The following is a 22,509-nucleotide window of genomic DNA, read 5'->3' as shown; positions in this document are numbered from 1 at the left end:
TGACAACATATTACTACAAGCAGATATAATAAAACTGGCAAATGAGGTGTACTACACAAGCCGTAGGCAACATTTAAAAGTAGAGCAGTCAACCAAATATGCTATGGCATACACAGATTGTGCTAAATTAGTCCGATGGTGTATGGCATGACGAGTTTGATGGCCAAATTAATAAGCTTGGCCAAATGGTCGACAGTGCACAGGACACCTGCATACTTGTAATGTCGAGTCCAGAGCTAGACCTACAGAGGTTGTTTCAAATCAAATCCTTGGTTAAGAAATGCTGCAGCTACCCATAGCTTCATATTTGGTGCATTCGTGTCAGATTCGACTTCTCTAACCTGGTTTTTCAACATACACAGTTTTTCAAGTAAGAGCATGTATGGTAAATTGTGCTGTATAAAATGTTTTAATAGAGGGGCCTTACGTTCAGATTGAATGTGGAAAGAAAAGTATCATTTTGAGTAGCCAAGTTGGAAGAGTGAAGAATGAAGGTGGATAAAGGATCAAGAGCTTTGTAAAGCGAGGCTGCGACTCCATGACCTTTGTTGGACACTACTCTTACATAATATCCATTCTCTTCCACTTGACACACACGTATCTGCATTTCGATTCAGAGTAGAGTTTTAGAAATGTGCCCCATTTTTATGCGGCTTTAATAGCTTAAAGAGATACACAGTAATAATCAGAAATAACCTGTAATATCATTTTTACTGTTTGATAGAAGTCTGCAATTTGAATCTTGTTTTCATTGTCATGTATGCCTCCTTGTTGCCTCTCCATTCTTGTCAGTGATGACTCCAGGCTCGCAACTTCAGCCTTTAACTTCTTAGCCTGCTTTTGCAAATCTTGAACATATAGTGCAGCATCCCCAACTATAGAGGCTTTATCCATCTGCATGTATCATTTTACACATTAAGTTTCAGATGATTTGGACTAATAATAGTATCAATTTTCTGATGCAAGACTTAAGCACTTACCTTGGTTATATTGGGAACTAAAGCACGTAACGCATATAGCTTGTCCTTCATTCGGCTTCTTCTCCTCTGTTCTTGAACTAATGTTCTTGTCCGGTCTCCCTTTTTGCTCCTCTTGGGCGCAGACGTGGTTGTAGTTGTCATTGTCCCAGAAGAATATTCACATGCATCTTCTTGCGCTTCTTTCAGTTCATTGTAACTGTTGGGCAAATTATTGAAAAGAGAATGTGGATCAGAAAATGGTGTTATAGGAGGGTTATCGAAATGATCATATGGAAGTCCAATAAAAGGTTCGAACTGATTATGAACTAAACAGCCATTAATGGTATCACAATCAAGGAAATTGTGACAAAAATGACCATCTGGCTGAGCAGTTTCGCCTCTACTTAATGAAATGAAACGCGCTAAATTTGCATCATCTACTAAATCAGCTAAGCAATAGGCCTCTTGAACATTCCCCATTGGATTTCCAGATGAGCCTGTTTTCTCCATTCGTGTATGTCGAATGGCGAATGATCTGCCTGGCCACTATTACCACTACTGCTACTTATAATATATGCATCTGGTGAATGTAGTTTCAAATGATTATTTTAGGTGTGAAAGGAACCTTCTTTCTGGGCATCCCATAAACAATGTAAGAGGGTTAACATTATGTTTCATAAAAACAAATTTGTCGATTAAATAAACAAGATGTCGGTCTCATCATATTAACTTACATAGCAGCCTTGTTACTTTAGTCCTGTAAATTAAGTGAGAGGATATCCTGTTGCATCACTGATTGATTTGCAGATATCCGCATATATTGCTTAGATGGAGAATGAATTAGACTTATCTATATGGTGCTTAAACAAATGCAATACCTATCCTCCTTTTAAGTATATGAAAATTTTACTTCATTTCTGGACCTGTTAGTTCAAACAAATTGGCTCCGAGATTTTTTCTGGACTCTGTTAAACAAGTTCGAGCTCGAGATTTTGTTGGAAATTGACCCTGAGATTTTTCTGGACTCGTTAAACAAGTTCGAGCTCGAGATGTTGTTGGCACTGGAGCATGATGTGCATCTAGTTCTCGGACTCGTTGACTTGTGACTTGTGAGTTATAGAGACTGTAAAATTGATCTATGATACCAGAATCCAATATTATAACAGTTGATTAGTTTTCTATGGTTTTACTTCTGAATTCTCAATGCTCAGCAAAGTCAATCAGTGATTCCGATTCCAGTTAGATTGGTACTAAGTTGGTCATCTTCATTAAGATTAGGACAGAACCAACCTAGCTCCACCAACTGTTTTTTAATATTAACGTCAATGATTTGTTTTTCGATATTCCAAACAGCTTCCTGCTCAGTTTTTTTTACTATATCAAATGTGACTATGTGAGCCAAAAGACTGCGTGTGAATGACACCCGCAGGATAACGCTAACACGTTCCCTATTCTCCTAATCAGCATACTAGTCCATAATTAGCACTACTTGTCTCGAATGTAACTCAGGCTATGCAACCACATTGATGCACGTGATTAGTGTTAGGAGTTAGTCCCATGTCGATTGTAAGAGGAAGAAGAAGCAGAAGCAAGATTCGAGAATATAAGCAACCAGAACAATTTTAATAACACAAGGTCTTTTGAGAGGTGCCTAAAAGAAAGTCGCAAGGACTCAAGGCTAAATTGGAGACGATATTGTATAGAGTAAACTTCAGAGTTGTGGCCAAAGTTTACACCGATTTTTAAAAAGTTGGCCAGAGTTTCAAATTTCCAAAAAGATGGCCAAGTTTTGGCTCCGCTTTTTAAAAGTGTGGCTCCCATTAAATGTCACTAACGGGAGCCTAACGGGGGCCACATTTTTGAAAAGCGGACCAAAGTTTGGCCACTTTTCTGAGAATTTGAAACTCATTTTTACCCTCATGTCCGTTACTCTGTTAGTGATATTTAACGGGAGCCGCACTTTTAAAAAGTGGAGTCAAAAATTGGCCATCTTTATGAGAATTTGGAACTCTAGCTAACTTTTTGAAAATCGGTGTAAATTTTGGCCACAACTTTAAAGTTTACTCTCTATCGTATATTATGGAGTTCTTACTTGCTTGGCTGGCCAATTCCGAGATGAGGCGGGTGAGCCTATGAGCCGGAGAGAAGTTAAAGATTCTCTATTTTAGACCCTTCCAGACAGTTTAAATTTAACTATTTTTAAATTGTGATGAGTTTGATGACAATTTTCCCCCCTTTTTGCAAGTGATTTTTTTCATTCATGAAATCCGAGGTTATTCAATTGAGATTGCTTGAAATCCATTAAAATCTCGTGGCATTCAACTGATATTTTAAATTATGCTACAAAATGTGGTGGTATTTAATTACAATTTTAAATTATGCTTTAGAATCCGATAGTATTCAATTGGGATTGTTTAAAATCCATTATAATCTAATAGTATTCAAATGCTGATGGATTTTTTTGGACTTCATAAAATGATGGATTTTGTGGGATTCTTCATTGTATTTTAAGTTTTTTAAAATCCCACCAAAATCCATCAGATTTTGAAGCATTATGTTTAAATCCTGAAAATTTTTATATCAACTCTGCTACATTTTACAAAGAATCCGCACAAAATCAAAATCAAGTACAATCCTTTAAAATCCATAGATTAAAAACATCCATTAAAATCTCAATCGAATACAGCCCCTAGATAGTACAAGAACCATGGATTGTAATTTTAATTTTTTTATCCAGAATTATGACTTATGTGATTATATCTTAGTAGTCTAGCTCTTTGTGATTGATTTAGTGAAAACAAGACGTTGTAAGAGCATCTCCAACGGCGTTGTCTATAATCGTTGGCTAAATTGGACCTGTAAGACATTATGTAAAATTTGCTGAACCTGTAAGACATTTTGTTTCAATGGTATTGGCTATATCGGTTGGCTATAATTTAAAAATAGTATGTTATTAATATTTTAAATTGTTAAAATAGAATATATCAGTTCAATATGGTAATAAATGATGTACAATCTTCCTACAGATTTTCTTACAGACCTGTAGAGGTTCGACAAATTTAGCCATCCATAGGAGGTTGGCTAAATTTATAGACAACAGCTGAGCATGGTTGGAGTTGGGTTTTTGGAGCTGTTGGCTAAATTTTTTTATTTTAAGTATGCCACCTCACTTTTTAGCCAAGGGCTTTAGATGGTTGGAGATGCTCTAAAATGATAACATAAGAGTACTTTATAAGATGCAGATATGAATGATCAAACATGAAGCCCCCGGCTCAACAGAAATCTTCCCATACTTGCCTTTGAATTTCGAGTCCAAATTTTCGAGTTTCGGGTAAAATCTGATCCAATCCGAAATCTTTTGGATCGGATTCAGGTCCCAGTTTTTGAATTTTTTCAGGTCTTTGTCAGGATCTTGTCAAAGAATTTGGATTTGGATATTGAAAAATCTAGTCCCATCCTAACTGTTGCCGTCCTACCATGCATTTTCAAAAATATAATACGTGTGTGAGTGTGTTTAATATAATTCTGTAATAAACTGTTGATATCCCTCTCAGGCAAATATCATTATACTCCTCCTTTGTTAAAGAATCAACAGACTTCCACTCGAAGCCTGAGTTTTGCCGAGGACGTTCAGCCATTGAGGTACTGAATTGGTCAAGCCAGATGACATTTTTGATTTATTGCTACTCTGTCCCCCAACAAGAGTCTGATGTTATTTTAACATAACTCAGCTTTAAAGCTTTAAACTCAAAAGAAAACTTGAGGTACGATTTCACACAGAAGATGTATTAGCTAGGTAAGTGTGATTTCACCAAAAGAAAAAAAAAGTCTAGAGCCAAATCAAACAAGAGAACAAACAAGAATGATGAGGATGTTTTAGACTTTAGTCACTTCCGTGAAACAACTTACTAAGTTTCATTAGGATTGCGTCTTAAAACATGTATTTCACTTTAAATTTTGGATTTCAATTGGTATGATTTGAGGTGTCATTTTAAATTAAAAGCTTTATACTAGTTTTTGAATGTCCTCGATTTAAATTCAAATCCAACTTTCTTGTGTGTATCCAAAATTGTCATTTGATCGTATCAAGAAGTTCAAATGAAATTTAAGTTCCTAAACAGGGCATAGATGAATCAATAGAAAAATCAGGTGGTACTGGCCCTCTATTACCCAAGCTTTTGCATAAATTTATCAGTAACAAAAAAAGTTGGCAATTTAGCACTGCTATGGCGTTTTGAACATACACGTTTGATAACTGCAGTCTGCAGCAAATGGGAGAAAGAAAATAAACATATCTATTCGTTTTAAAAAACTTTTGGTGAGAAGAACAAGATATCCATAGTGTATGCTTTGTGCTTACCTACGACTCTGTTGTTCGGTATATGTCTAGTTTTGGACATTTGTGCAGGCCCTCGTTTATATTTTTTCTATCAACCAAAGTACTCCTTAAATGTGGTGGCGAAGATTTTGTACTAATTTGGCGATTTGTGTTGAGCATCTTATGACAGAGTTCAGCTATAAAGTGAAAGCCAAATCTTCAACCCCTCCTAATAATATAACTGTAAATGAGCTAAATCTCCATGGCTAACGAAGCTTCATTTTGTCATGTCTTCTTGAGCTTTAGAGGGGAAACTCGCAACAAGTTCACATGTTTTCTCTACGAGGCTTTAAGAGCCGAAGGGTTTGTAGCCTTCATGGACAAAACTGATATACGTGTTGGAGATGAAGTAAGTTTGACAATTAAGGAGGGGATCAGAAACTCTATGAGCGCCATAATTATATTCTCCAAAAATTATGCCGCCTCTACATGGTGTCTTGATGAACTTGTACTCGTCCTTGAACGCAACAGAAACTCTAGGTATTTTATACTTCCCATTTTTTATGAGGTCGAAATACGTGATATTAGGCACCAGTTGGGTAATTACGGACTCGCGCTGGAAAAGCATAAGGCAAGGCACAACGACAAGGTTGAGAAGTGGAGAGAAGCTCTGGTAGAAGTTTGTAATATATTTGGCGAGCATGTAGAGGGGTAAATTTTTCTCTTCCATTTTCTGCAACTGATCCTCTGTTCTATACTATATTAAAATGTTCTGCTCTTATTACTAATTTCTTACACAAGTGGTGATTGTTACTACTATCAGATTACAAAGCACATTCATCCAAAACACTGTCAAATTGTTCAGAGAAAGATTGGCCGCTAAGTTCCCAGAATGTCGCCTCCCAACTCCACGAGTTCCGGTTTTACAAGGCAGTTCTTCATCGTCCTCATCTGAAGATAAGATTATTCTGTACACGACTACTAGTGTTACTGATGCCGTAGGTGCATTAAAAAAGATTTTGAGAAGCGGAAATGTTGTATATGAGGAGAGAAACTGTTCAATTGAGCCAAGGTATTTGAGGGAGCTAAAAGATCTGGTTGGAAATGACAAGGTAAGGTTTCCTATGGTGATTGTGAATGGGAAGGACCTGTGCGGAGAAGAAGAGGTCGAGGGCTTTTATGATGCCGAAGTTAAACGAAAGCTTGTCGGATCACTGATGTATCACTACTATTCACAAAGATTTGCGAACCACGTTCAAGTTACGATGTCAAATGCAATGCTTGGTAGATATCGGTAATGTTAAAACATTGTGTTTGTGTATGAAAATTGCATGATCTTCACTTTGACGAGATCGTGGTTGTGGTATTTTATCTGTAAATCGAGGTTAATTTTTGAATTTATGACATTTTCAACTTGGAAAACTTGGAATTTGCTTTGCTCCTGCTGTTTAACTCAAGCTTGTGCAAAAATAGGCCAGTGACATGTTAATACGTTGTTGAAGCAGATATATCCGATTAAGCTCATAATCAAGCACTTTTTAAAATCTTCAAGTAAATTTTAAAATGTAATATAAAAATCTCATAAATAAATACCAAATAATATCCAGTATTATCCGATTTGGCTTTCTGAATCCCTGATTAGTCACTTTTATTAATTAGTTGCGTTGTTTATTATTCTGATTGTATTTTTCCTAATAAATGTATCAATATGACATGTGCTAGTTTTTTCTTACGAAATTTATACTTGTGACTCTGTTATGTGCCTACATCTCATTCTTACTTGGTGAAATTACCATCATCTGAGCAAATCTTTGATTTTATTCCTGTAAGAATTGGGATCAGAATGATATTCTTCAAGAGTGAACCAAAATCATATACTGCATTCTCTACATTGAAAGGAATTATGTTTGCTTGTCAAATAAATGGCAAGTAAATGTGAGAGGGGCAGTGGAGTTTTTATGCTGAAACTGGAGCAGCTTCTGAACTTCAGAAGTTTTGTCGATACAGTACTTGGCTTTGCTAGGCTTTTGCTCTACAGTAAAGAAAAAACGATTTCCAGAACAATAGGGACTACGGCTGATGAAACAATCATCGAAGTACACTCTTACATGTCTTCTTCTCATCAGTCATCACCGATGCAGAGGAAAAAATATGGGGCTTTCCGCAATTGTCTTCCATTCAAGATCTACAACTAAACTGAGTTGCCTACCAAAAGTTTTTCCCACCTGCAAAGACAAGGTGATTACTTTAGAATCCACTAAAGAGGTACATAAGAAGTTTGTAAAAAGGAATATCTTTTAAGTAGTAATAACATCATGACAGGAATGAAAAAAGAGAGTATTATTAGGGATTATGCTTTCAGGATACAATTTTGGAAACCTAAGGAGATTGCAGCAACCTTGAATCTGAAATTGAAACCCGTGTTAGTACATTATAGTGATCAAGACATGCTCTCTCCATACTCTGCTAGTACATTGTAGTGATCAAGACATGCTCTCTCCATACTCTGCACAAACCTGCAAGCCAACATGCCATATCATGAGAATCATTCATGGTGATCACACAATGCATAACCTCTGTTACCGAAATAATGTCACATGAATTATTTCTGACTGCTCCACTCAGATAAGGAGATTAGCCTAAAAATTCAGAACTAATTAGCAGAACTTGCAGGTAACAATTACGTTTTCTATTTGGGTTTGCCAATATAAGGTAATAATTGTGTTAATGTGCATAAAATTTTCAAGGGACTGAAGAGTAACACAAGTAAAGCTCGTTTCTCATTTTGGAGATCTTCATCCAGAGTTAGATTAAGGTCAGAGCACAAATCCATTTTTTAGGCAGGGAGAAGGACTTGTATTCAAATGCTGTGTGTACTTTTTTTGTATATAATCTGTCACCTAGAAAATTTTAAACTTAATACCCTCTAATCGTGTATAATTTCATTTTTCACATTCTTAGAATTGATAATGTTTAAGGTGCTGCTAAGTTACTTTGTGCTTTTGTGCACTTGGCCATGACATAATCAATTTTTTCCAGTCAAGTTTGGAGTTGTTTATATCCTAGAAACTAAAAACCAAACTGAAATATCACTGAATCCTAAAGCAAATACCACTAAATTCTTAAACAACTCCATCTCCACCCCCATCTTCACCAAACCCACCTCCATCTTCACCACATCCATCGTCGCCTCCTTCATAACCACTACCACCTCTATGCCGCCCGTCCCCTCCATAAGCACCACCTCCACCTCCACCTCCACCTCCATTATTTCTCTAACAACACAACCTCCACCTCCATCTTCACCAGCCCCATCTTAACCGCTGCTTTAACCTCCTTCAGCCCCGTTCATACTTCTTTCTCCGGCTCGAATCATTCTCAGATGCCCACCTCGACTAAACTTCAAACACGGAGCCGCCACTATTCCGGCAACGCTCCAACCCCCTACTTCAAGCCACCCAAACCTCCGCTACAATCATCCTTCCTCCATCTCCACCTTCACCTCCACCATCTCCACCAATATCACCACCATCTGAATCGAAAACGTGAACAGATCTGGAGATTCTAAGCTGGAACATATCTGGAGATTAAGTTTTCACTAATTCCTACAACACAGATCACCAAATCCTAAAGACAATACTAAGAATATCACTAACTTGTATTGGTTTCTAGTTTTTATTTTAAGATTAGTTTTAATTTGATCATGAGCCTATATATATATGTGTGTGTGTTTTTTTTTGTTCATATGCCACATTTTTCTTGAGTAGAGTAGGTAATATGATTAATGTGGTGGTTCGTGGCCTCGTGGGTCAAAAGATGAAACTTGAAAGCATATGTATATACAATTTTCTTGTTACTTTCAACAACAAAAGGATGGGAATATATGTGGTGTAAGGTAGTGCTCACATAACATCACTTATTTTTTTAAATAATATAAATGAAATTATAAATAATATCAAAATGATTATCTATTTATATACAATAAAAATTAAAGACATGTTAAACAAAGTCTAAGTTCTCATACTTAAACTTTACAAACTCTCCAAAAATTATACTATACTACATATATATATTTTTTTTCCAATTTTTAAAGCATTAGAAATAGAATTCATTTAAATAAAATTCATTAATTCAAATCCGCATGACAAATTATAACAAAATCAATTCAACAAATTTGGTATTAATACCAAACAGAACATGTATTGAAAGTAATTAAGCAAAAATAAGAAAATTACCCGGATTTCAGACACCAGAAGAAGGTGGTTAACTGTGCATAAAAAATCTTCCTGAAGCATTTTCTTCATTGTTTATAATAACTTCCATTGATGCAAGAATCGAAAAAAGAAAGAGAACGTAATAAGTAAATTTTTCAATATAAAATCTAGAGGATCAATTTTACAATCATTAGATCTAATTTTAATTTTATAAAAATACCTGTATAAAAAAAGATTGAAACTAAGTCATAACAATGAGGTAATTAAATCACAAAAGGCTCGATCCCACATGTGACTCTGCATCTATTCAAACGAAATAAATAAAAAACATAAATAGTTATTTTCTAATGCTTACCGATACGAATCAGAAAAAGTCGGATTTGTCAAATGCTTTGTAATTAGTTTAACAAGTACAATCAAGTAGATCAGAAATGAATCGGATAAAATTGGACAAGAGTGAGGAGGCTCGAGGGCTTTGTAAGCGAAAGGAGAAAAATTAGACATATATCAAGCACCAATTCGCAAATTAAAAATATATCAAAAACATCTTAACACTTTTTTGATGTTACAAGGTAGTGGTGGTGGTTGGGCTATAGGTTTTATAATCAAAACATGGTAATGGAATGAAATTTGAAGATGAAATGAATGTTTTTAGAAAGAATTTAGAAGAAGAGGTTGATCGGGAAAATAGGGTTTCCGATGATGAGGAAAAGGCAAGAAAGAGATTATGTTATGAAAAGTCTAATAACAGTTGTTATACCCAAAATTCACTATGGGTCATTAACATGGGCCGGATTCGTATATAAAGTTAAAGACACTACTTTGCATTCTAGTGGGCCATCCTCATTGGAAAGTAGTGGACGAAGACCAGAGAAGTCTTCCTCCGTAGTCTAGCGAGTAGTCCTCGTTGGTGAGCTTGTGGAAACTTCTTGTTTTCATAGGAGGTAAGGATGGGCCTTAACATTTAGGCATTCCTTAACGGGCTTCTATAGCTGTTGTTGATCCATCGACAAGAAACCCTAGCCCATCTAGTTATTTTTGGCAAAATCGGTACTTTTAAATTCATTCATAGACTAATACAATGTAATTTTAAATTCATTCATAGACTAATACAATGACTACAAGGATATGTAAGTGGAAATGAAAAGTCTATGCTCTTTTTAAGAGTGATATAATTTGTATACAGAAAATATATGCGTCGATATATACAACAACAAACATTTTTGAACTCAATGTCATTGTCACCCCTCAATGTTTTATATATACACACACACAACAAACATTTTTTTGATTTGTATATATGAGTGTTAAATTTTATATATAAATGACTGTAAATATAATGACGAAGATCTAGATAGATTGTGTGATTAAGACTATCAGTAGTATTACTTACATGTTATATATAATAACTTGACAATTTATATGTATGCATGTCAGCACTGAGTGAATCAGTTCAATATAGTTTATTGTTGCACTCTATAGAAATGACTTTCTAATGTTTATGAATATTTTTCATGAAATTTTATATTAATTATTAAAATTGTTAAAAAATTCAAAAATTTTGTTGGACCACTATCTCCATCACACGTAAGTCCCCTCGTGACATAAGAAACAAGGACATTCTTTCTTTGTTATTGTAATTTTCCTTGTGAACAATGTTGGTTAAAGTAAGAGTTGAACTATTGCGACAATAATATTCCAATAACTAGTAAATGTAATTAATTATCGTCTGGAAACCTATACAACTATGTGAGCGTAACACAAAGAATTATCTAAACAGCTGCAAGATAACAATGAACAATACAATAATACAATAGCAATGATTTATAGCTCATACAGAATGGTTAGTTTTAAACAAAAATCGTTTCTTGAATACCCTCATGACAAGGGTACTTGCTAAAATTGTTGTGTACAACAAGCTACAATAGAGTTTTTTTTATAAAATTATTGATGTTATGCTTTCAGACCATAAGCATATAGAGTTACTGTTATTTAAAAAAAATATCTAAAAAATTTTGAATCCCTTACTTAACATGAATTCCTTGTTATCTGTCACTTGAAAACCATTGTTTTACAATATTTGCAACAAAGGCTTTTTTTTTTTTAAACTCTTGTCTCTACTTAGTTTAGTAAGAGTGTCCAAATTGTTGCGCTATCTTGTTCTAACAAAAGTTAAAAGAACGTGAACGTGCTCAATAGGTTAATAAAAAAATTTAGGTTAGAAAAATGCTGAAAAGCTGCTGTGTGAGAGAACCTGTTTTGCGTCAAAATGAGTAAATGAATAAAAAAACTAAGCAAAAGAATCTTACCACATCAAATATGTTTAATATTAATAACATAAAAATAATATAATCATAAAGACTTTTAACTAAAAAGAGTTTAAACTATATAGTAGAGTTTGAGTACATATAATAAGTAATATAATTAAAAATATATTTAGATTCCCTGTTTGAGATCCTATTAGTTTACAAATTTTTTATTCATGTGCTGGCAATTGTACTCCATCAAATAAACATTGTTGATTTTAGCATTTACAGTATTTCTTTGTTACAAAACTGTTTGAGGAGACTTGAGGTTTTATAGTTGACTCTGGCTGCATTTAACTAGTCCACTTGAATTATTCTACGTGGTGTCTGGATGAACTCGTCCTCATTTTAGAACGCAGTAAGAACTCCAAGTATTTTATCATACCGATTTTGTATGAGGTTGAAATCAGAGATATTAAATACCAACTTGGAAATTACGGCCTTGCGCTTAAAAAGCATAGGGCAAGACACAGCGACACAGTGGAGAAGTGGAGAGAAGCTCTGGTAGAAGTTGGTAAAATTCTTGGAGACCATGTGGAGGGGTAATATTAATCTTCCATATTTTTAAATATTTTCTTCCTAAAATTTTAATTTCTAAACAATTTCTCTAGTACAAAATGCTGTTTACTTGAATATACAGAGTTTCTATAATAATAATGTGTTTAACACTTCCAGTCTACAGAGCACTTTCATCCAGAACACTGTCAAGATGCTTCGGGAAAAATTAGCTGTTAAGTACCCAGAATGTTGCCTCCCTACGCCAAAGCTTATGGCTCCTTTCGGTAGTGTGGTTGATAACTCCTGCCAAGAAATGTGTTGTCGAGAAAAGTGCTCCCCTGAAAGGTGCCCTCCGAAAAAGTGTAGTCCGGAAAAGTGCTCTCCCGATCAGTGTTGCCCGGAAAAATGCTCTCCTCGGCCAGAAAAATGCTCTCCTGAACCGAAAAACGCTTTCATGAAAACAATTGTCAGTAAAAGTGTTCAAAAGAAAAAACATTTGCTAAAATCAATAAATAAGCTGTTGAAATAGAAACAGGTCAAAAGTGTTTTTTACACAATTTGTGAGAGTTAATTTATTAGTTAGAGCATCCGTACAAGTACTAACTAAGATAATTAGCTTGTTCACGTCCTGCACCTATAACTTGTTAGGAGAAATTGCTATCTTGTTAGTTCAATTTTTTTATAACCCACCTACCTCAGATATTCTAACATGGTGGGCAGCCTGGATAACTCCATTAATTTAACTCAAATGACCCCTCTGCACCATTCATTCTCATTAATTTCAGCAATTACCCCTGAACTATCTCTCCTGCAAAACCAAGATCCATTCAGTTCCCTTTGGCCATGATTTACTCAAGTTTGTTGACGATACCGAAGCAGCATTGACGACAGGTGCTCTCTTCCGATATCTCATATTGGTTCATTATCTTCCTTCTCCAGTTCTCCTTACCTCTTTACCCACCTTTAAATTTACTAATGTTCTGCATGTTCCTTTTATTTCTCATAACAAGTTATCTATTTTACAATTCTTTGAAGAGAATCGTGTGTTGGTTAAATTCTTACCATAGTTCATTGTGCAGAGGATCTCTCAACAGGCATGATTCTCCTCCAAGGATCTTTTAAAGCAGTATCTATGAATAGCATGCGAGTCCCCAGTCATTTAAGGTATACATGTGATGAATTATAGAAATGAGAATATTATTGTTGATAAATATTCCGAAAAATGATCAAGAAGGTGACCTTAACTGGACTATGTGATTAATTTGAAGGATTAGTATGACAAAATGAGGAATCATTGTATGATTGATAAGAGTTAGACTATTTATACAACAACAGAAGGATGTCAGTAACACTTGAATCTATATTATCCATATATATTAAATTATAACGTAATCACGCTCTGCAAGATGGACTTTCTTTTGGCAAGGCCAGTCTCTGTAAGAAGAAGATAAAATCGTGTCTTAGCGATCGGCTCAATTCAAGTGTCTGTCAGCTGATCATCTCAAGATATGTGTGTTGAGCATGAACGGGTATCTCATGAAATGTGCGTTGAGCGCAAATGGTAAATGGTAGGACTTGCTCCTGTTAAGTCCATGCTTCCTAACAATGTTTTCCTGGAGGCGGGCGGGTTAGCTAGGTACATGGTTATTCGTGTCCTCGGCTCCGAGGCTCCCAAGTTCTCCTCTCCTCATAGGGCATTTTTCTCTTGTGACGCCTAGAGTTTTATGATCCCTCGGAGTCCTCTCTGCAGGTATACTCACTGTACACGGAAGTTTTTCAAGAGGGCTCATGGTCCTCCATTTGATATTCCTTAGACAAATTTTCAGCTCGGTCCTGAGACACATTATGTCTTTCATTTGGCAGACCTTAGCTTCAAGTAGGTGGCGCTCAATCTCTAGGATATCAAGTCCTTTAGTTGTGCTTTCCAGAGCTTAGTCTTGGCTTTGATTTTTCATGGTAAAGACGATCGGTCACTATTCAGAACTCTTTTCAAGTTTGTACTGTCATTCAAAAGACCTTGTCTTTTGCTTCTACCTATTGGATTTGACCTGACCGGGCGGGCTCCCCTTCGAAGCTAGCCCGAGGCTCTTTCCCGAAGAGTCTGCTTGGACCGAGCTCTCGCCTTAAATTTATGGGCTTTTCTCATATATACCTAAGTCTAAAAGGATTTTTGCAAAAATACTATCATTTCTTTATAACAAATTGCAAAAATACCATCTTTCAAAAAAAATTGCAAAAATACGGTGGTTGCATATGCAACCTTATCTGCAACTGCTAGCAACCATAAATGCAACTTTGAAAAAAAACTTTTGAAAATTACGTTTAGTTGCATAATAAGTTGCAACCGGTTGCAAAAGTAGAAAAAAAAATACCCCTGCGGGGCCAAAACTAATATCACAAGAGCAACCATGAAATTAACTAAAAACAAATCAAAAATCACCTAAAAAGCAACCTATTCGATTTATCTCTCCAATCAAAATCCTCAGAGAAATTATTCATCGGAAGAATCAGAGCATTCTGAGCACTTTCTCTTTGTTTGTGGGTATGGCTCGATCTGTGCACTTTCTGGCGAGCTTCTCGCCGGATTCGGACGACGATTGACAGCGCGGGGCTTTTGGCATCAGATCGGAAAACTACATCACGTCGTGCTCCTCTTCCTCCATTAAGGAGATCAACGGATTATTCCTCCTCCAACGAGGAGAAAGAGATAGAGAGAGAGCGAAGAGATGAGAGATGGAGGCGGAGAGAAAGTGCGAGGAGAAAGGAGAGAGAAGAGTGGAAGAAAGCCGATCTTGATAAAAAGAACGAAAAATGCAAGAGAGAAGATGTAGATGTGAAGCCCCGTAAGTATGCAAACTTTCTGGTTAAAGTTAAAGAAGAACCGTATATATGCAATCCTTTTGGGTAGGTAGTAGTACTGCAAATAATATAATAAAAAGCGGTACTGTTGCTAATTTCCCTAAATTTATTTCCTGCGACTACACAGCCAGGATCTCGTTTGTTTCGGGATCTAGCGCCTTCGTCTCCGTCCATCCTTGAGGTGATTCTGTTGTTGTATTGGCTAGAGACCCCCTCCTTCTGGCGCCAAATATTGGATGAATACAGGAAATTCTATATTTCTCACTAATATCTTTTTCTATTACAAGCAAGAGGTTCTGCCTCTAATTTTTCAACCCCTTCCTCTGTCTTCTTTCCTTCTCTTTATAGCTGGTTTCCTGGGGTATTCTCCTTGGGCTTGGGCCTGTTACTGGGCTGAGGTTGTCACTGAATTGCTGAGTAAGTTTTACTCCGTAATCTCCCTTTCAACTTGTTTTTAACCTTGTAAATAATTTTCCTCTCTGATGAGAGTGATCTTCCTTGATTGTGGTAGGAGTTTGTTTTCCCAGCTCTAAATGCCAAACAAAAAGTGAATGTTACTAATGTTATTTTGATAAGAATAATAGAAGATAGTACCAATCCACATACAGTTCCAGTCCATATACTTCATCGACATAATACGTTTTCCCTTCATCTTACACTGGTTTTCATTCAATTAGCACCGGTGTCATTCAATCTGATCTGTTCTCTCAATGGCACTGCTTCACTGCCGTTGTTCTGTCTCGTTGTTGTTAACACTTTTAATTGCTGTTTTTCGCCGTAAATTGGTGTTAATTCTTGGATTTGGCATTTCCAAGCCTAATTCATGGATTTGGTATTTCATATCTCAACAAATCTTGCCAGGCGATTCACTGCAAATTCTGTACATCTAAGATCTGGATATTCAACTTTAGATGTTTATATTTAGGTTTGAAAAAAACCTGTTAACTTCAATATTGCTTCAATTTTGTACATCATCGTATTCAGCTTTCAATAGCATTAGCTTTTTAATTAATTTCAATTTTAAACCAATTTGGGGTTTCAATCCTGTAGCTGGTTTCATAATTGAATACGAGCTCTTATAGTGATTCTATATTGGTGATATTCTGGTGAATTAATTAGCTTTATTGTTCATTGTTCTAATTGTATTTTCCTAGTATTGCATCAATGTGATGACACGTGTTGTTCTTCACGCGACATTAAAATTGTTTATCTTTAAATGAACCAAAATCATACACTGCATTCTCTAAGTGGAAATGAATTACATTTGCGTATAAAAAATAAAATGGAAAGTAAATGTCAGAACTGGAGTTGAATTTTTATGCTAGTTATGGCACTACAACAAAAACAGTATCAGACAACACTAGTCAGACAACGGACGCTCAAAAAACTGTTGGCCGAAACAAAGACACAACACTTTATTTTCATCCTCGATCGAAAAACTATTGTCTAACACCTACGACCTACAACGGTTAAAAAACTATTGTCTACTAAATTTAATCAGACAACGGTATCTTAACAGTGATATTGTTTGTAATGATGCACGTTAGACAACTGTTTTTAGCGTCGATGTGTGAAGAAACTTCAGACAATATTCCAAGAAACCGTTGTTGCAATTAGACAAGTGTTTTATTTGTTGTGTTGTTTACGAGTAGTTCAAACAAGGGTTCCATATAGTGTTGTGTGACGGAGAAGTTAACATACAAGTGTTTTTGTTAGCATCGTATCATGGCCTTATAGACAAGCCTTTAACTATAAAACGAAAATAAACGTACATAAGAGAGTGCAAACATTTAAATGTCCTAACCAATTAAAATTATAACAAAATAGTCAAGTTCTTCATAGTCATAGGTTTTTCCTGCATTAGATCAAGAATTGATCCAGTAAATGCGAATTTTTAACTCTTAAAAATGAATATTTATTATACAAGGGTTTTCTTCCCATATCCCGTTGTCTACACTACTTTTATACAACCGATTTTCCCTAAAGCGTTGTTGGAGCCTAATTAATACAATAGATTCTCTTAGGGTATAACTTTCTAACAGTTGTGTCATTTTCAATGATACAACATAGGTGCATATAAAAACCGTTGTTTGTTAGACACTTCGGGACAAAAAATACATTTATAATAAGACAAAATTTACGTTTGATTAGTATTGTGAAAAAAATATACAAAATAAACATAATTTTTTTTGATTTTTTTATACATGGCTAATATTGTTAGTTCTCGACATCCGTACGGTTGGATCATAAAAAAAATATTTATAAATTAATATAGAGCTAATCTTATACATCACAAAGATTCTATATCCAGTACTCTCTAAATTGTAAACATAAAACACATACTAATACTTACGTTTGAACTACCAAATTATTTTGGTATTACAAATGAACAATACATATTTGCATACTATAAATATATTTGTAAGGATAAAGAGTACAAAAACAAGAATTCATTAAGGAAATGCAAATTTTTAACGCATAAAAATGAAAACTTATTATACAATTGTTTCCTTCCAATAAGAAATTATTCTAATGAAAATATAATTTGACAATATAAGCAATTAATCTTTTTCTGCACTGTAGAGCAAAAGCCTAGCAAAGCCAAGTACTATGTCGACGAAACTTCTAAATATTCGAAGTTGCTCCATATTTGTCATGTTCTGATTTTCACTTCCAGCAATCAAAACATTATTTGTATTTTCATAATTGTCACCAGGACCACTCTCATTAAGCCAACTGGAAAAATCTTCCAATTCAAAGTCAGTGTAATCAATTGGAGGTTGATGCTAAGAAAGAAACTCTAAAAAGGGTATTCTTAGATCTGATCTTCTGATGTATGGTTAGAGGACAAAGAAGATTGATAATGATTTTTTGGAGAATCAACTCCGTCAGGAAGGACTTCACCTCCATCACCTTGTTTTTCCATTGGTAAGATATTATTTAAAGTGATAACAGAGAAAACTTGTTAATGTGTGTATATATATGGGGTTTTGTGTGTATATGAAATCAAGAATTTGAACAAAAGGAGATTATGTAGACCTTTTTGTTAATCTAATCACAGTATTGTAAGAGGGTGAAGATGGTGTATGAGATGGGTAGCTAACTCCTCCGATGCAACGCTACTTGTAAAGTGGAGCCTAAATTACTAGCTATTGATTTTTTTTTCGTCTAACGATCCATATCTTAAGATGTTATCTTTTCTCGTGTAATGCTCCTTATCTTATATTACCTTAGGTCAGTGTAATACTTCTTATGAGTGAATACTTAATTAGCCTCCAACTTATTGAATTAATTAAGTTGGTGGATAATTAAGTCATAAGAAGTATTACACTGACATAAGGTAATATAAGATAAGGAGCATTACACGAGAAAAGATAACATCTTAAGATATGGATCGTTAATTAGATGAAAAAAAATCAATGGCTAGTAATTTAGGCTCCACTTTATAACTAGCGTTGCATCGGAGGAGCTAGCTACCCATCTCATACACCATCTTCACCCTCTTGCAATACTGTGATTAGATTAACAAAAAGGTCTACATAATCTCCTTTTGTTGAAATTCTTGATTTCATATACACACAAACCCTGATATATATACACACATTAATAAGTTTTCTCTATTATCACTTTGATTCATATATTACCAATTGAAAAACAAGGTGATGGAGGTGAAGTCCTTACTAACTAAGTTGATTCTCCAAAAAATCATTATCAATCTTTTTTGGGTCCTAACCATACATCAGAAGATCATATTTGGGAAATACCCTTTTCTGAGTTTCCTTCTGAGCATCAACCTCCAATTGATTACACTGACTTTGAATTGGAAGATTTTTCCAGTTGGCTCAATGATACGGGTCCTGGTGACAATTATGAAAATACGAATAATGTTTTGATTGCTGGAAGTGAAAATCAAAACATGACAAATATAGAGCAGCTTCGGAACTTCAGAAGTTTCGTCGACATAGTACTTGGCTTTGCTAGGCTTTTGCTTACAGTGCAGGAAAAGATTTCCGGAACAGCAAGGACCACTGCAGATGAAACAATCTTCCAAATACACTCTACATGTCTTCATCTAACCAATCATCTCCAATGCAGCAGAGGATGAATCAGGGCCCTCGCCGTTACCAACCATTGTCGAGATTACCTTTTCTGTGACCAAGCCTTTGCTTACATCCTACATATTACAGGTGTTGCTAGTTAAGTAAATTATTAGACAATATAGAGGAAAGTGGGAGATGAGAGACACATACCTGTGGCTTAACCTCAACAATATCATTTCCCCTTTTAACAATCTGTTGGCGATTGACAATGACATGTGTTAAATGAAGATCAAACAACTCCTTTGCCGGTAAGGATTCAAAATCGTGATCAATATTTTAAACTTAATAACCTGTAAACTAAAAGATTCACACAAAGAAAGAAGACATACAGTTCGGAGGCCGCTTTTTCCAATTCTCATCTGCACTTTCATGGAACAAGCTAAATCAGCCAATTTTTAACATATCTCATATGTGTTTGAGGAGTAATTAAAAATTTCTTGCACCTACTCCAACAAGATGGGTGTGATAACGTACTTGGTGTGTCGTGGTGATCACTTATTTTTCAAAATAATAAAACTTATATTTAATATTAATAATATAAATAAAAATTATGAAAAGATTACTAAATTGATTATCTATTATTCTTATATAATACAAAGCAAACACATGTTAATAAAAGTCTAAGTTCTCGTCACTCGAGATATAACAACACTCCAAATATGATAGTATACTAAATATATGTTTATTTGTCATTTTTAAAAGCATTATAATTTGTCTAAACAAATTTATTAATTTAAATCCTTATGACAAAATATGAAAAAAAAATCAGTTCAACAAATTTGGTATTAATAATTTGTAATACATATATAAAAAAGTAGTTAAGCCAATATAATAAAAAATTACCTCGATTCCCCACATCTAAAGAAGGTGATGAGAATGAAATGTTCTTGAAGCATTTTCTTCATTGTTTATGATAACTATTCCATATATGCAAGAGCTGGAAAAACCAAAGAACATAATAATTAATTTTGCGATCTAAAATTTAAGAGATCCGTTTTACAAACGTCAGATCTACATAGAAACTCAAAAGCATCAACCCCAAATATAAATATCTGCATCTATCCAAACAAAATTGATAAAAAAAATATAAATGAATTCTAATTTAATGAGCTCACCGATTGCATCTGAAAAAAGTCAGATCGCTCAGATGCTTTCAGATGCTTTGTAATTAGTATAACAACTAGATCGGAAATAGATCGGATAAAACTAGACAAAAGTGAAGAGGATCGGAGGTTTCGTAAACGTAATAAGAAAAATTAGGCTATATTAGGCGCCGATTCACAAATTAGCTATAAATCGGTCGACAACAAACGCATAGAGGTTTAACTGAAAATAAAAAGGCAAGGAAGAGATTATGTGAAAGGCGATTTTTACAAGAGTTTCTTCATAAAGATATTTAAAAGGTTGTGAAAAGGAAAAGAGAAGATGTTAATGAAATAATCATAGCGCTAGCATTGAATTTATGTATACATTTGTGTAGTGGCGGATACATACGGGGCTAAGGGGTCTTGAGAGCCCACCCTGAGTCCATAGCAATTGCAATTTTCTTTCTAAAATTGGTGTATTTTATAAACGAGCCCACCCAAATTACTTTGAACCCGTTCATTTTTATTGCAAGCCCAGTCCATTGACTAAATAATCTACTATATTATACCTAATATTCTCTCGCTATCGCAGGTGAAGTGAATGAATTAAAAGAAAAAAAATGCTTTGCTGCTCTTGCTCAACTTCAATAGTCAATACTTCGTTGCGTCTCCCTTTCCGCAAGATTCAACTTCACTCATTTGTTTTTAATATTAATGAAACCCCCTCCTTGGTAAAATCCTAGATCCGACACTTCATTTGCGTGTGTATATAACCCTCTATATATAGGCACTTGCTCAAATGAGAACTTTCTTAAAATGAGAACCGTGAGAACTTTTTTAATTTATCAAAATCTCATTCATTTGAAGGGCCCCGCCAGGGGCACCTTCACAAAAAATGTATATCATTAAGGTCTCCACCTAGATAGCCAAAAAAAAAATAAAAATAAAAATAAAATTAAATCAATGATGACGTGGCAGTGGACTTTTTTTTTTTGACTAGCTAGGGAGAGATTAGTTTTATATACATTTTTTATATTGGTTTTCCACTAGTTTGATGTTTAGATTAGCCAAAATATGATAAATTAAGGAAGTTCTCACAGTTCTCATTTTAAGAAGTTCCCACCGGAGTAACCCCTCTCTCTCTCTCTCTCTCTATATATATATATATATATATATATATATATATATATGAGTTGAAATCATGTATTCATATATGTGTGTGTATATATACATATATTATTACAAATTATATTTTCATTAGAATAATCGCTTATTTCATAAAGTTAATATTATTTATAAATTTATTATTATTAATTTTTGTGTATGAGAAATCTATTCTAAGGCAAGTCGAGTCGGTATTAGTGAATTTTCATACATATTTGAACTTGTAGTTTAAAATAGTTTCCAACTACCCTTTATATATAGATATGACTTTTTATTTTTTATAAAATATTATTCATGAAATTTTATATTAATTGATAAAACTGTTCGAAAATTCAAACATTTTGTTGATTCAATAGCTCCATCAAATCCGAGGCCTTCACGCCATTAGAAAGAAGGACATTACGTCTTCCTTAGTGTTATTTTCCTAGCAAGACATTATTAAAGAAAGAGTTTTGATCGAGTATCTTCAATACCTTGACATGGGATGTTACAACCGTTTCTCTTTCTTATTAATTTTCTAACTTTATTAAAACTAATATATGACTTGATTTTCTATATGTTATGTAATTTAAAGGAACTATCACAAGGTATTTTACGGATCAGGTATTTTGGGGTCAATTCTTAGACTAGACCAATGGCTACTAAGATACGTAAGTTCGAGTAAATAGCTAGAATTTTTCAATAGTGATATACTTTATATAAAAACAATATAGGTATCATTACGTACAAGAGAGAGCGGCTCGTTTGTTGATAAAATACTTGTATCTTATTTTTGTCCATTTATTAATTTGATTATTTTTTGTTTTAATTTTATACCCTATGTTAGAATTTATTCGAAGTTATACCTAATTAGCCTTCTCTTTAGGCGTGAGTTTCACTCATTTATAATTTAGTATTTAATTAATAAAAATAAGTTTTTTTAAATTATGTAATACAAAATATTCAAAATCTAGAATTCTTGTGAAAATGTTCTTGAATGGTCGAATTAGTCATATTTTGGAACTGG

General features: G+C 34.4%; 2 protein-coding genes across 2 annotated transcripts; one reads left to right on the top strand and one right to left on the bottom strand.

Moving 5' to 3' along the window:
- Positions 1-3: 3 nt before the first annotated feature.
- Positions 4-1,504, bottom strand: LOC108208556 (transcription factor FER-LIKE IRON DEFICIENCY-INDUCED TRANSCRIPTION FACTOR). Its single transcript, XM_017379084.2, has 4 exons — positions 981-1,504; positions 697-894; positions 428-601; positions 4-341 (listed from the first exon to the last, which is right to left on the bottom strand). Exons 1-4 carry the CDS (start codon positions 1,467-1,469, stop codon positions 243-245), a joined length of 960 nt encoding a protein of 319 aa, XP_017234573.1. The 5' UTR covers positions 1,470-1,504; the 3' UTR covers positions 4-242.
- Positions 1,505-5,331: 3,827 nt separating this feature from the next.
- LOC135150183 (disease resistance protein RPP2B-like) lies at positions 5,332-6,691 on the top strand. The gene is made up of 2 exons (XM_064086329.1): positions 5,332-5,988; positions 6,101-6,691. Exons 1-2 carry the CDS (start codon positions 5,540-5,542, stop codon positions 6,573-6,575), a joined length of 924 nt encoding a protein of 307 aa, XP_063942399.1. The 5' UTR covers positions 5,332-5,539; the 3' UTR covers positions 6,576-6,691.
- Positions 6,692-22,509: the final 15,818 nt, after the last annotated feature.

Source organism: Daucus carota, chromosome 2 (assembly GCF_001625215.2).
Source record: "Daucus carota subsp. sativus chromosome 2, DH1 v3.0, whole genome shotgun sequence".
Classification (NCBI taxonomy): domain Eukaryota; kingdom Viridiplantae; phylum Streptophyta; class Magnoliopsida; order Apiales; family Apiaceae; genus Daucus; species Daucus carota.
The sequence above is the reverse complement of the archived record's forward strand: the minus strand, read 5'-3'. Positions and strand labels throughout refer to the sequence as shown.